The sequence below is a fragment of the Blennius ocellaris genome (genome assembly GCF_963422515.1).
Source record: "Blennius ocellaris genome assembly, chromosome: 11".
Taxonomy (NCBI): domain Eukaryota; kingdom Metazoa; phylum Chordata; class Actinopteri; order Blenniiformes; family Blenniidae; genus Blennius; species Blennius ocellaris.
In genome coordinates this window covers 17,554,694-17,570,834 of record NC_137660.1, presented here as the reverse complement: position 1 = coordinate 17,570,834, position 16,141 = coordinate 17,554,694, and the positions used below count along the sequence as shown (strand labels likewise).

Genomic DNA, 16,141 nt, shown 5'->3' with positions numbered 1-16,141 from the left:
TGCGTAGCCTTTACCCGCATTCCTCTACCTAGTTTAGCGCTGATGCTATTGATTTTCCCATTAAGGGCTAACGCTAACCCCTGGGTAACCAGCCTCTGGATTGCACACTGTGAAGCCTGTATTGAACAGATGCTATCCAGGGACTCTGATCAATGCCTCCACTGTTATGCAATATTATTTACCTGACTCATGTATTTCATTTTATCCTCTTTTCTGCTTCTTTTTTCTGCTCTCGCTGTCTGTCCTGCTCCCTTCCTCTCTTTCTCTCTATCTGAAACATACAGGTGGGGAAATGATGTGTGGCAGCTGTAGCCTCTGGTATGGACAGTGGTGAGGGAGGCGGAGGGGATGGAGGGGGGGGAGAGGAAAGAGATGCTGACCTCAGCCCCCAGGCTTTATCTCTTCCTCTCCTGACCCTGGCGGTCATTTCTGAGCAGGGGTCATCCTCTCATACCTCAGCCGTGGCCCCTGCCAAAGAGCCCATGACCCTGCCCCAGCAGGGGAAGGAGGGCGCAGAGGGGTCCCAGGCTCAAGAAGAGACCCAGGGAGGTGAGCAGCCAGAAGGAGGCCGACATCCACAGGAGAATGGAGTGCGTCAAAAGCAGGGGATGAAAGAGGACTTCAGGGAGGGATCTTTGTCAGGGCAAAAGAAGGAAGAAGGGGAGGCGCATGAAGGTGTGAGTGAGGCAGTTCCAGGGGGCCTCCCAGCAGCCCTCAGCAGCAGAGGCAGACAGGAGGAGAAGGAAGAGGAGGAGGCCATCTCAAACCAAAGCCAAACCAAATCCAAATGTTCTTTATTACCTCAACAGAGCCAGCACAGCTCTTCTTCCAGCACTGCGAAGGCCAGTGGCACACTCGACAGCAAAATAGCCGCCTCTCCAAAGCCCTCTCCCACTCCTTCCCCTTCTCCCAAGCCCTCCCCTTTTCTCTCCATCTCTCCAAAGCACTTCAATTGTCCGTCCTCCTCTTCTGGCCTGCTGAGCGAGACAGAGGTAAAAGACATTGAGGGAGATCAGGGCTGGATTTCTGGGTTTCCTCAGAGCTTTAGATCCCAGCAGTCTTCTCTGGCTCTTCCGCTGGCAGGTACAGAGCCTGCCAGCACACCTGCTGAGGATGACGGACTGGCAGGGGTTCGTCACTCTTCCATTTCCAATGGAGATGGTGCCAAAGCTCCAGAACCAAATGACAGCCAGAACGACACAGAGGTGGATGAAGAGAGAGACAAAGAAGGAGAACAGAAAGAAGCTGTCCCTAAAAACCTCAACCAAGACCTCTCTCCGAATTCACTGACGAGTCACATGACCATAATGCACTCACGCAATTCCTGCAAGACCCTGAAATGCCCTAAGTGTAACTGGCACTACAAGTCTCAACATACGCTCCAAGTTCACATGAAAGAGAAACATCCGGAAACAGGAGGCCAGTGTGTATGCGGTTCTTCTGGGGGAAAGTGTGTGTGTGGAGGTGCGACACGAGGTGTGTGTGGATACTGCAGTTCGGGCAAACCCCATCCTCGCCTGGCCCGAGGTGAAACCTACGCCTGTGGGTACAAGCCCTACCGCTGTGAGGTGTGTGACTATGCTACCTCATCAAAAGGCAACCTCAGCATACACATGCAGTCGGACAAACACCTTAATAACGTTCAAAATGGGGGACACTCCAACGGTCATATCCATGCCTCTCACGTTACCAACAACAGCAGTTCCTCCAATGGTCATGCAGTGGATGAGCAGACATACAACAAGCTCCCGCTTTCTGTTTCCACACCTTCTACTACCCAGCCTGCCAAGCTCACATCACCTCCACACACCCACTCCCATGGTAAGCGGTGGAGGTGCGACGTGTGTGACTATGAGACCAGCATTGCTCGCAACTTACGCATACACACGACCAGTGAGAAACACACCCATAACATGCTACGGCTACAGAGAGGCTACTATCTATCTCACTGCCGAAGCCTTGCCCCACAGCTTAAGCACCTCCAAAACACAGGTCAGTGTTTATAATGCATATTTGCTGTCTTTAAACATGAAGACTTGAAAAATACCAACATTTTAATCAATGGTTTCTCTGTGTTGTAGGTGCTGAGCTCTCCTTGAATATGCGTCTGACCAGCCAGCAAGTCGCAGACCCGCCAGTCACTCTTGGATCAGCACTGACTCCCTCTCCCTCCCCTTCTCCCTCTCCCCCTCCAGCCCCCCCACTCTCCCCCACTGGACCGCTCTATCAGGGTGTGTTCCAATGCCTTGTCTGCTCCTGCTTTTCATCCGACAGCTTAGAGTCTGTTGAGCAGCACCTGAATGCTCCCCGCTCCTTGCCCCAGTCAGAGTGGTGCACCCTTGTTGCTGGTGGTTGCCACTGCAGACTGTGTGGCTACACCACCCCGCTGAGGGCTAACTTCTCCCTGCACTGCCAAACTGACAGACACCGTACCCGCTACCAGCTTGCTGCTCACCTCCACGAGGGTGGAGACAGGGGTCAGGAGGGGGCAGCCCTCATTGCTAAGGGCAACGCCGTCCAGCTGAGGTGCAACCTGTGCGACTACGTGACCAGCAGTTTGGAGAAGCTACGTGGGCATTCCCTTAATTCACACCACGAGGCGAGCGTCCGGGTTTACAGAGTGAGTGCAAAAGAAGAACTTGCAAGCAGCACTTCAAACAACAGCAGATATTGCATGTGTTTGCAATGACATTACTTCTAAAAACTGTTGTCTAACACAAGTATTTGTTTTATTCCTCTCACACTACCTCATTATTTGTAGTTCTTGCAGCAGTATGATGGTGAAGTTGATGGAGGTTCGTGGCTGTTCCACTGTCTTCTATGCAACCACTCCTCCTCTTCTAAACTCCAAGTACTGAAACACAGTCAAACCCCGACCCATCAGCAGAGGGAAGGGCTACTACAGCTGCAGCCGATGGGAGGAGAGGAGCTGGCTGCCATTTTCACCATCAGGAAAATTCCCGATGGCAACTTCGGTGAGAATATGAACTGCGTGGGTGTATTTGATTTCATGTGGCATGTGGTTGCTGACATCAGAGAGCAGATGGGATTAAGATGAAAAGAGGGAGAAAATGAGTAATGGCTGTGGCTGAGATATTGATCGAACAAAGTGATTAGTCGATACACATCCTTGTTATATCCCCAATCACCCCTGACAACAGCTAACTAGCACCTGCTAATCAATGGGCCGATACAAATCCCCTGGAAAAAGATTGTGGGAGATGGAGGGTAGTCCCTCTTCCAGAGACATAGAAAACTATAATTTTGTGTCATCTAGGGTATGTGAACAGCATAGCATCCAATATGTGTAGTTCATCATTTTATTTGTAAATTAAATATATCCTTGATCTGGTGCCATGCAGATTAAGACTTATTGAGGTGAACTCATGTGGTGTAAGTCCATATTACCCATACTCCACCTCTGAGGGGCATCTAATGTAGAATCAATACTTGATCAATAGTGTATGGAAGCAAGTGTGAAGAATGAAGTGTGGTTCAACGGCATTTGTCTTTTTGAGGGATGTTATCCGGAGAATGATATAAACTACAATTAGCCGGATAGTTTGTGAAAAGAAAACTGTATAATAACACTGTGTTTGCATAGCATAATTACTTGTCTTTCTCTCAGGAGATCCCATTGAGGATATGGAAACTCCCTGTGAGACCAGCACTGCTCCTTTGGACACAACCAAAGACACATATGATGTGGGGGCAAAGAAAATTTCAGAAGAAACAGGTGTGGCTGCTTATGAATTGTTTTTTTTTTGTTTATTTTAACAACTATTAAATATAGCCTACTTCAAATAGTAGGATGGCAGTATAATAAACAGGGAATACATTTTTTTTTCTAATTTCCATAATCCTTTTTTTTTTTTTTTTTAGCTCAAGAAGAGTCAAGGAGGGAAGAAACAGAAATGAGGGAGTCAATGTCCTCAGTCAAGCGTCCATCGTCTGAATGCGGGGAAATGGAAAACGTCATCTCAACCAAACGGCCCAGAACACACCAGCAAAATGAGAACCAGCAGGTGAGCAGTTGACACACACTCTTTAATAATTAAAGCAGGTCCACATGAATATAAAATGTACCGACAGACACAATAATTGAAGTTTTAAATTAGAAGACATGGCACGTCCTTGTGTAATCTCACACACACATGCAGACCAATGTTGTCTTGCTTTCCGCTAATTGAACAATTTATTAATTTTATATGACTCTTCTTTTTCCCCCCATTACCTTTTCTCACTTTCAGACTGTCCAGTGCCCTTTGTGCCAGGTTAAAATCCCATACGTACACCTTCGACAGCATCTCACACATGTGCACAGTGTGGCCCAAGACTGTGTAGACAAACTCATCAGCACAGTAAGTGTACACTACTGTGTATTTGTCGTATTTACATTCGTCAGGAAGCAAAAGAAAATGAGAAGGCAAAGTGTGGGGGATGGGGGAAAGTGAAATGTAGGGAGACAATTCCATTAAGAAGGCACCAGAGAGAAAGGCAGTGCTTTTTTTAATGCATGTTTAAGTAGCTCCCCGCTATCATCTTTGATGCAGCCGTGCATTTGGTGTGTGTGTGTGTGTGTGTGTGTGTGTGTGTGTGTGTGTGTGTGTGTGTGTGTGTGTGTGTGTGTGTGTGTGTGTGTGCGTGTGTGTGTGCGTGCGTGTGTGTGTGCGCGCGCGCGTGCGTGCGTGCGTGCGTGCGTGTGTGTGTGTGCATCTTTTAGAGTGGAAGAGAGAGGGTTTGACTGAGTGAGTGAGGGAAAAGCCAGTCTTTCTATAATGCATGTTTAAGTAGCCCTCTATTACCAGAAGTGCAGTCAAGCTAAAAAGGGGCCCCCATGCTTTTTACTGTGTCTCTCCACCTAACAATGACCGGTCATCTATCCACATCACCATCCTCCATCTCCCTGGCCTGTATGCTAAGTGGCCTTTGTCTCTTGCTCTCTTCCCTCCACTTCACTGACTGCTTTTCACCCTTTCTACCCTTTGCTGTCCCTCCTTCCCCCCCTCGAGTGACTCCTATCATTCCTATTCTGCAATTTCTGTCCCTGCCCCTCCCTTTCTGTCTCTCCGAAGCTCTCTCTCAATTTCTTATGCGTCACCCCTCCCTTACTCACTGTCTTTCTCCAAAGCAGTTTTTTTTGTTCATTGCCCCACACTTCCTCCCTCCCTCTCCCTGCTCTCTTTTTCATATTCTACTCCCCTTAGCCCCCATCCTCTCTCTGGCCCCTCCCTCACTCTCTCTGATAGTAATTGAGGTTCATTAATTCAGACTGAGGTGATGATGGCCATTATGTACCTTGCTTTCCAATTACGCTCTCTAGATTAAGCCTGACCTTCAGTTTTCTCTGCAGTGTGTGTGTGTGTGTGTGTGTGTGTGTGTGTGTGTGTGTGTGTGTGTGTGTGTGTGTGTGCGCGCACGCGTGGCCGTTCTTCTCTTTTGCTCTTATGAAGCTGTTACGCAGAAAAAACTCTTGTCATGTAAATCTCATAGTTGGCTGTCTGTCCTTTCCTTGAGGTGGCTCGCTGTTCACATAGATATACTATTTGCTCTCATTGCTTGAAGCTGTGGGGATGGAGGTTTTCTATATGAAGAATGATTTTAAATAAATTCATTATTCAGCTCAGTAAAGTTTTATTAAACCCTTGGGGCATGTTGGAGGGTGTCGTAGGAACTGAAGGGCAGCCCCATATATCTCAGCCATGTATACTTATTACCAAATTGATGTGCCTTGCTGCTTATACTGCTGTGCAGGCAGGTGCAAGATGTAACGATACACTTTAATGTTTTATGTTATCAGTATGGAGAGTGCATGCACTCTGTTTATACATCTCGGTATTTGCTCGCTATTATACTGTACAATTAAACATGTTTTATTCATCATGTTGGATTAAGAAAACATGGAAATGTCCCATATTTCTTTTATTATAAATTGGTAAAACAATACTGAGAGGCAATAAAAACTAAGAATGACCAAAACTGACAGAGAATTATGTTTTCTTTCTTCCAGGTTACATTATCTTTGGAACAATGGGAGTCTCAGCTGGAAACTGAACTACAGGCAGACTTGTGCACAGATGAAATTCAGAAAAATAAAACCACGAACAATACCAATGCAAACAATTCGCATACTGATTCCACTGCCTCAACTGATTCACAGAAAAACAAAGGTTGGTGTAAAGTGCAGAATAAACCGGACCTCAATTTAGATACAAATTCAAGAACCAATAATTCCTTCATCATGGGATAATGATTTAATTGTGAAACTTTGTTCGTCCATTGCATTCTGATTATGAAAATATTTATAGTTCCTATTTTTGTGCATCTCTTAGGCATTTCAGAGGAGAGCACTGAGGGAGACGTAGCCGCACCCAAAGATGTCACAGCTCTTCTCACTCCACCGCTAGAAGACAACACCAGTCACTCTTCCAATGGTAGAGTGGCTCCCCAGTCCCCGACTCAGATCCCCCCTTCTTCTCCGCCCACATCGCCGCCCAGCGACCCCCCTCCACTTTCTGATCGCCATGGTTACCGGTTCCGTTGTAGCAGGTGCAGCTTGGCATTCCCTACTCAGGAGAAACTCCAACTGCACTGGCAATACCATGCCATGAGGGCGGCAACAGAGTGCCCCCTATGTTCTCGACAATGTCGCAGTCAGGAGGCCCTGCAGCGACACATGCAGAATACACATTCACAGCTGGACAACATGCAGGGACAGAATTTACTCTTGTCACCACATTCTGTGCAATACATGGAACATAACAAGAATCCAGTTCAACAAGATTTTAGTTTATCACCTCAAGTGGGTCAAGAGGCAGGAGAAGGTGACGATGAAGACATAGATGAAGAAGCACTAACAATGGAAGAAAAGGAGGAACAAAAAGAAGTTAAAAATAAAGAGAGGGACTTGGCCTCTGAAGGTATTGAAGGTGAGGAGGATTTACCAGAGTTAGAGAAAGAGCCACATGAGGAGATCTTATCAGAAAGAAATTCCATCTCTCTTGTCAAAAAGAGCTTGAACCCCACAATGGACCGCTACCTAGATCCATCCAGACCCTATAAATGCACCATATGTTCAGAATCTTTTACCCAGAAAACAATTCTTCTGGTTCACTATAACTCTGTGTCCCATCTTCACCGGGCAAGACGAGCTCTGCAGGAATCTGGCACTGGTGCCGCTGCCCCAGAGGCTCTCCGTGGTCCAGATCCCAGACCCTATCGCTGCCGATTGTGTGGCGTAGGCTATAGCCAGAGCTCCACACTTGACATACACCTTCGTTCTGTCCTTCATCAGACTAGAGCCCGTGCTGCCCAGAACCCAGCTCCACAGAGCACAGTGTCTTCTGCAGGTGTTTCAGTGTCAGTCCCGAACACCCAACTCTCAAACAGAGAAGATACCTCCAAGAATTTGACTTTTGGTAAGAGGCCCGATGGACTAAGCTCTTCAACTGCTTCCCTAGTCGGGTCTGGCTTAGTAGTTGAGGCTCAGCCTACTATCTCTCACCCAACAGACAGCCAGCAGGCAAAAAAAAGAGTGGCAGAACTTCTCGCATCAAGAAACCAGCTAATGTTACTACAACAGCAACAAATAGCCCAGGCACAGGTCCAAGCTCAATTACAACAACACACTGCTCTGCTTCAGTCTCAAGTGATGCAGCACCTTCCCTTAGGGCCTGAGAATCTCTTAAAACAACACTTCTCTCTGACGCCGGACAACTTGCTCTCTTTACAACAACAACTTCTTCTCCCTTTTTACTTGTCCGGAGACATTAACCTCAACCCAGAGTTAACCACTAAAATCCCGGAACTCAGTCACTCCTATTCCAACCCTGGTTCAAAAGAACAGGTTAAAGCAGAGACTAAAAAAGAGTGCCAAACAGATGAAAAACAAACTCATAGACATAGTTCGAATTCAGCTTTTAACCACTCAAGAGATAATTTGCAGTGTGAAACAAAGCTTGATGAAGTCTGCAGTGGACCTCCCATCCCCCAAATGGATAGAGAACCAAATGATTCTATTGTTGTGGAAGAAAAAGAGCATTTGCATGTTTCTAGTAAAACTGAGGCTGAAAAAGAAGTAGTTTCTTCCTCTCTGAATGTTGGATTACAGTGTCCTCCTCCCAGAGTGCCCTATGCTGCTGCAAATGGGGAGCCTCTTAGAGCTCTGCTGCAGAGTTATGGCTATGAGTTAGCCATGCAATACATACAAAATAGACACCGACACCAGCAGCAAATGGCAACTCAAATAATACCCGATAAGCAAGAATGCTTTAATATGAACAAAATTAAAGTATGTTCGGAGGAGGAAAATTATGAATTCAGTAAACTACTGAATTGTAAAGTGGAAGACTGTCAGGACAAGAATGGCATAGAAGAGACTTTAAAGATGGAAGAGTTACCAACAGAGACAAAGGAGAGCAAAGATGAGGAATCAACAAAGAATGAGAAGAAATGCTGTGCTAAAGGAGAAAAGTGTCGAGACTGTGGCAAGCATTTTTCAGATGCCTTGATTTTAAAAAGTCATCAGGAGTATATTCATAGAACGCTGTTTCCCACTGCTATGCTGGAGAGGTTTTCCAGAGAATACCGACTGCAATATGACCAGATGTACCCACTCACACAGACTAAATCTGGGGATAATTCCACAACCGGTATTCAGACTGCAGCGCAACCTCCCGCCACTTCTTCAGAATCAGAACCAGCACCAGAATCGGCTAAGTCACCAGATAAAACCCCTGAACCTACAGCCATGTCATCAGACTCAAATTCCCCAGGCAAAGTAGATGCTCCAGTTGCAGATCTAACTCCAACTGCTCCTGCACCACCATCTACATCTTCAACTTCTCAAATTCAAGAGTGTAGACAACAAGAAGCACCCATTCCAAGCTCATCTTTGACATCTACAACATCCTCCATCCCCCTTGCCTTACCTAAAATACCGATGCTTCCTTTATCCTTGCCTCAACTTCCTATACCCCCTCTATCTTTATCGAAGCTTCCCCTTCCACCAATACCTTTCCACATGGAGCTACCACTTATTCCTCCAGTTTTGATGCAGTCAGTAGCTCTGCAGCCCCAATCTTGGTTAGACTCAAGTGTGAACCCTGAACTGGCAAAGCTCTACCAGTCACAACTTAACACTGCACTGCTAGGACAGCAACCACAGCTTAGTCCTGCTTTGTTAGCTCAGCAACCACAACTCAGCCCAGCTTTGTTAGGTCAGTCCCAACAGACCACTCCCCCCTTGCTGGGTCAACCTTCTCAGTCGACCCCTGTTCAAACAGGGCCACAAAACCAAACCAGCTCAACAATTCTTGAGCAGCAGGGTAAGAGGACTCGTACTCGAATTTCTGAAGAACAATTAACTGTTCTAAGGAAACACTTTGATATTAATAGTCTCCCCAGTGATGATGAGATCAATAAGATGTCAACCTTGTCAGGACTGCCTCACAAAGTCATCAAACACTGGTTCCGTAACACCCTATTCAAAGAACGCCAGCGAGACAAGGATTCCCCTTATAATTTTAATAACCCTCCAACAACAGCTCTCGAGGAGTCGAAAGAGGATATTGCACAAAGCCAACCTCTGACACTTTCACCTTGTTCGCTGTCACCAGGCCTCCCTGTAAACACCTGTCCACAAACACAGTCAACAGACTTGTATAGAGGGGAGCCCCATAGAGGCAGACGATCTTCTCGTACCCGCTTCACAGAGCAACAGCTGGAGACCCTGCAGGCGGTGTTTGAAGCCACTCCCTACCCCAGGGAGGAAGAATATGACAGGTTATCTGCTCTGTTGTCTCTTCCTAACAGAATCATTGTTGTATGGTTCCAAAATGCCAGGCAGAGAGCCCGCAAGAATCAAGACAGGGGAACAGATGACGGATTAGAAAGCAAAAACCTGCTTGACCGTGTACATGGACAGAGAAGCGGCACTTACAAGAATGATGATGATAACCGATATAACACCTGTGAGGATGACAGACTAGGTGACACTCATAATGAAAACTCCTTGGATCTGACTTATGAATATTATGCCAACCCTGACTCCCCTGCCCTTGATTCCACCACCCAGTACTCAGACAGTGACCAAAAAACAGACAATGGAGAACCAACACTTTCCATGAGTAAACAAAAAGATAAAATAAATCTCCCTCAAGCTAACAATAGCTGCACTTCTGTTGAAGCTCAGAACGAAGTTTTACACACAGACCTTCAGGACAAGGAAATCAAAACTTGCCCACAACCTGAAAACAAGCCGCCGCCAGATTCTGCCCCAGATTCTGCCCCAGATTCTGCTACTGCCTGCTCTTCACAAAAAATGTCCACCATGTTGTCTATGTCTCATTTGGACCAGAGCCAGTCACAAAGTATTACCTCTGATCAAGCTTGTGAAAAAACAGCTGAGGCATCACCTTGCCTCCCCTCTGCCACAGAGACTGAAAAGAACCACACTGTGATGCCTGATGCTACAGCTTGTCTCGCCACTGAAACTCAGCCACCATCTAAGCTCCCTACCCAGCCTCAGTTCCAGTGCACTCTCTGCCCAATAGCTTTGCCATCATTCCAACTGTGGCAGGAACATCAGACCAGACACCTCCTGGCAGCTCAGTCACAGGTGCAACTCCTGCACTCTGGCTTCACAGATAGAACCATGCCTTATATGATGCTACACCCAAACCATTCTTTAATGGCTAGCCAAATGCTTTCAGGGGCTATGTCCCAAATACACCCTAATCCCACACATCCCATGCTTTCACATTTAAACAGTTTACAAATGAAGAACACTCTTTCTGATCACTCAAGCAATGCCCTTGCTAATTCCCTGACACCCATGAAGCAGAGTACAAAACATATATCGGACACCAGCTTTGAAGTCCAAAGGGGCAGTCGAGAGGTTGAGGAGGAGCACAGAAGGGATAAACGCCAGAGAACCACAATTACACCAGAACAGCTTGAAGTGTTGTATCAGCGCTACAGCTTGGACTCCAACCCCACCAGAGGAGTCCTTGAGAGCATTGCGCGAGATGTTGGGCTAACAAGACGTGTGGTTCAGGTACTGTATAGATAAGAGGTCAGAGTACAAAAATCTATATTGTCACTTTTTCTTATTTTAAAACAGTTGCCTTTGTGTCTCCTACAGGTGTGGTTTCAGAATACACGGGCTCGGGAAAGGAAAGGACAGTTCCGGTCAATGGGTCCAGGATCCAGTTTCAGCTTGGGCTTGAACCATCTGCGCTGCCCATTCTGCAGGGCTCTCTTCAAGGTTAAGAGCGCTCTGGATGCCCATATGAGATCACGCCACTGGGCAGAAGCTGAAAGAGCAGGTTTCAACCTATCAATTAACAATGGATCCAACATGCAAGCTGGACAGCTTATGTCATCAATCATGGATCGACCAGGCCCATCTATCTCTTCTAACCACATCCATAACCCTGGCTTTGTTATCAGCAACAAAGAGTTAACTATGAAGCCAACTGGGACTTCTTTTTCTTCAACTACTAATATTAATGACCCAGAGGAGGATGATGACTATGAGGAAGATGATGAGGAGTACCCATGTGAGGAGAGTTCTGGCATGGCTGACCAAGGGTCTCCTAGTCCTGAAGGATCTGGTGGTACAAGCTCGGATTGGGGTGAGACACAAACTGTGCAGCCACACCACCATCAGCAGCAGCGCCAAAGGACACAGATGAGCCACTTCCAGATACTTCAACTCAAAGACTTCTACCGGAACCACCGCACACCAAACCGGCATGAGTGTGAGACACTGGGTCAGGAGTTAGGACTGCCTCACCGAGTGGTTCAGGTACCTGTTTTAGATATTTAAGAGAGAGGTCTCCAACTCTGGTCCTGGAGAGCGCCTGTCCTTCATGGTGTAGGTCTTTCCCTGTGGTGGAATACTTAAATGCAATCAAGCTTATTACTTTGGTTTGTTAGATGCTTGGTGATGACATGATTATTAAATCATTAGATTCAGGTGTATTGGAGCGAAGAGAGAGCAAAAACATGCAGAACAGGACAGCTCTCAAGGACCAGAGTTGGAGACCTCCGATTTAAGGCCTATTGTAATAATTCCGTCAATAGCTAATACCTCTTCATTTCAATGCTTTTGCAGGTTTGGTTCCAGAATGCCAGAGCTAAGGAGAAAAGGGCCAGAAGCCTGAGCTCTGACTCTGCAGAGAGGGAGCAAGCTGAGCTGTCAGCAGGAGCAGGAGAGAGGGATAGAGCTTAGAGAAGCTAACTGCTTCTTTTGGCTGTGCTCTCTACAAAAAAAACCCTCCTCCAACTGCTGTCAACCTATAAACATATCCAATTTCCACTTGCTGCCAAACCCGGTACCCTGAACACTCCAAAGATGTGGAGCCGCAGTGGCCCAAAGAGCAACTCTCTCAACTAAAAGTAGGGGAGATTCAAAACCGAGTCCTCTCTACCACAGCTTTTTTTCATTTCATACTGTTCCTCAACACTTTTCTGGTCTTTAGCTTCTTTTTGAAAAGAGCTCCTCTCCCTTTTCCGTCCGACACCTTACAATAACCAAACACCACCTTGACAAAAAACAAAAAACAAAAAACAAAAACAACCAGATGCCACAGAGGCCAAAGAGCATTCTCCAAGCATGTGACCTCACTGCCCAGCTAGACCTGCAGTCTACCTCTCAGTCTGCACGACAGACTCACAGTGGGCCCTCCACCAGACAGTGCTAGATGACTAGCTGTGTAGCATGTAGTGCCAGTCTGTACAAGGCTGGTAAAAAGAAAATGTCAAAGAGATTTTAGTGTAAATAGAGAGCTCCAAAAAATAAACTTGAAGAAAAACAAAGCAGTTAACAGTGGAAGAAGAAGAAGAAGAAGAAGAAGAAGAAGAAGAAGAAGAAGAGGAAGTAGAAGAGGGAAAAAAAACTGAATAATACCCTTGAAAAACACAGGGGTGTTTGCATAGAGCTTTTGTAAAGACTGACTCAGATTCCAAAGCTCATAACCAAAATTTTACATGTCTGTGGATTTCGTTTGAACATGTTTGTTTTCAATAACAAACTGCAGAGCTGACGTCTGTATGGTGAAGGAGTTCGATCTGCAGCTAGCAAAGGTAAATTGAGTACCAATAGACTGATGTGGTGCTAGATTGCAGCTTCACCCTCCAAAAGCCAATGATGAGTCTTCTGTTGTACATGTATTCCTTCTATGTTCCTTTAGTGGATAACAGCCCAAATAGCACAGAACGTAAAGGCCAGTTTGTCCTAGGAAGGGCAAACTATTTTTTTATAGCACTCAACCATTATACTGTATATGAAAACTTTAACCAAACTCAAATTTACATTGTGTGTGTTTAGTAATAGTTTCTTAATATAAATCTTATGGATTGAGATGAACTGTCTTGCTTCGATATAACAGTGTCATGATTGAGAAAAAATTATGACAGCTTTGATATGTTCAGGCGAGGTGACTTACTGCCTTTCCGTTCTGTTTGAATATACCAATGGCTTACCAATGTTATGTGATTAATGTAAAGCTTTCTATGCTCAGGTCAACAGCTCAACATGGCTCTGCTTCAAATGGGATCCTAATACTCTACCTGTCTGTTTTTAAAACAGCTGAGGCCGGGTTTAACCTCGGACTAAGTATTAAAAAAAAATCTACTAAAACATCTGTATTTCAAAGATTTGAGCTTTTCACCTCTGAGTAATAGATTGTTACAAAAAAAAAAAACCTTATTGAAACTAAAGTGTTTAATAGTGTGAGGGGTAAATGTACAGTATTTAGCTTTTGTATGGTTGACTCGAGACTTCATTGGATGTTTGAGACAGCTCTCTTTTCCATTTACAGATAAGGAGCTACTGCGCAAAGCTGAGAAAAACTTTGGATGTTATTGATGTTATTTTTGTACACTTAATTTATTTTCCCTCTTTCTCCCTCCCTACCTAGTTACCGCTTTTTCTCCTTACCTTTCTTCCTCAGTTCATTTGCAACCAGTCCTTATTCTATCTGTAATAATGATAATATAACAATAATAGCTAAACAATAATTAATGCTTTAAGACAAAAATCCAAAGACGTGATAATACTTTAACCATATGACCTACAAAAATAAGCGCTACTGTTTACTTGATGATGTATTGCTGTTTTTAAAGAAGGAAGGAGTCCCTGTATCTAAGCTACTGTTTTCTGCCTCTCATAAGCACACTGGAGACTGTAACCAAAACCCCAAACTAGAGCCATGGCAGTCTGTAATATAGCGGTTGAAGAGTTTTACTTCTCTTGAGAAATGTTGCAGTTTTTTTTAATTTTTTTTTTTTATATACCATAGTGTTGAACTTCAGCCCTTAAGGATGTCCAGTTTGCTGCTATGTACTGTAGTTTCTAACGATACTGTAGAAAGATGCATGCTCTGATCGCTTTACCACTAGGCTTTAATGACTACAAACTGTAATGATACCTGTGATGCTGTTGATAAACTGCTCCGCTGTTATCTGTTAGAAACAAATGGATATGTGGGGCTCAATTCCATCAAGTTTGATTTTCAGTATCTTATCGATTACCTTCACTCAGAAAACAGAAATGGCTTTAGTACTAAATGATTCTTTTTTTTCCCCCAAGCTTCCAGTTTCAGAAAATCCCTCTTGGGGCATTAACTTCTTGATGCTTTAGGTGATACTGCATAGTTATTTGAAGGAGTTAAGCCCCAAGCCTTCCACTTGTGGTGTCTTTCTGTGTTGCAATGTCTCTAGTCTATTTGTCAAGCTAACACAGCTTTGTTGAACTCAGAATGACATCACCAACTTTCCAAAGGATGTGGACTAACTTAACTCTGTCATGTTTTGTTCTTAAACTAACCAATGTTTACGACAATACCAATGAGCTTTCTTCTGTACAGAAATGTGCATTCCAAATACCACAAAGGCAGTTTTTTTGTATACTGATGATTTCAGATTTAATTTCTCTCGTATTCTCTTGATCTTAGTGACTGTAAGATGTACATATTGGAGTCCTCTACGGTGAAGAGACTCTGTTATCCTTACTGTAGGTAAAACGGTTCTTTTCTTTTTTTTCCGAATATGTTGTTGCCATAGTGATGACCAAAAAGATACCTGTGATGTGCACCTGTCCTTATGTCCTGCTCCAGTGGTTTAGTGTGTCTCTATTCTCACCTTTCCCCAGTTCTCCCCTGCTGGTGTGTGTTTCTCTCTCTTTCCCTCCCCATACTCCACTGAGCTAAATAAAGTCTGCTTTGGTGCACGCTCCAGTCTCATACCTTTGGTCTCACCAAGAGAAGCCATTTTGTGAATGTTGTGGTATGTGTGGGTGTCTGCCTATTATAAATGTGTTTCATATTCCAGGTTGTATGTTCAGTAGCGGTGTGCGTCTGGCTGGAAGGTTTTTGATGTGCAACTGTGTATGTATGTGTGTGTGTGTGTGTGTGTGTGTGTGTGTGTGTGTGTGTGTGTGTGTGTGTGTGTGTGTGTGTGTGTGTGTGTGTGTGTGTGTGTGTGTGTGTGTGTGTGTGTGTCTGTGTGTCTGTGTGTATAACACAGCAGTGTGTGGAAGGCGTTTGGTGAATGGAGCCATGACCTCTGGGGTCACTTCATTAATTACATCTGTGACATTCAGCCAGATGAGTTTCCTTTGTGACTAAATGATATGATGAATATTAACGACCTCAGATGAATTACATTGCTGCTCCTGCTGCTGCTGCTGATGATGATAATGTGTTTTACGACTCTGGGAGAGAGGGGAGGAAAATTGCACACTACAGCACATTTAGGACACAAATTTTCATATGCAACATTTCAAAGACCACAGTTTGCTTATGTGGGAAGAGATTTTATTATTTTCTCATCGCTATTATTATATTTTTAATGGTTAGTAAGATAACTTGTCTAAGGAGAAAAACTTAAATGAACACAGGAATGTGTTGTTCATTCAGCGTCAGACATAAAGTAAAGCACAGTGTGGTATATGCGCCTTGTTGTCTCACATCAAATTGTTGGTTTAGCCATTACACAGAAATGCGACAATAGAAAATATAAGTGTGAAACTGTTAAGTCCTCACAGCCATAGTGGAAAAGAGGCAAACAGATACACATAGAGAACAATAGCAAAGTAAACACTGAAGAGGGCCAGTGATGGCTTTGTAGCTGATGA

General features: G+C 44.8%; 1 protein-coding gene across 1 annotated transcript; it reads left to right on the top strand.

Moving 5' to 3' along the window:
* Positions 1-320: 320 nt before the first annotated feature.
* LOC308136835 (zinc finger homeobox protein 3-like) lies at positions 321-12,235 on the top strand (the record flags this gene model as incomplete). The annotated part of the gene is made up of 10 exons (XM_080505365.1): positions 321-1,992; positions 2,082-2,620; positions 2,762-2,975; positions 3,629-3,736; positions 3,889-4,025; positions 4,251-4,361; positions 6,011-6,170; positions 6,333-11,056; positions 11,144-11,809; positions 12,119-12,235. 10 exons carry the CDS (start codon positions 321-323, stop codon positions 12,233-12,235), a joined length of 8,448 nt encoding a protein of 2,815 aa, XP_080361491.1.
* Between the last annotated feature and the right edge of the window lie 3,906 nt (positions 12,236-16,141).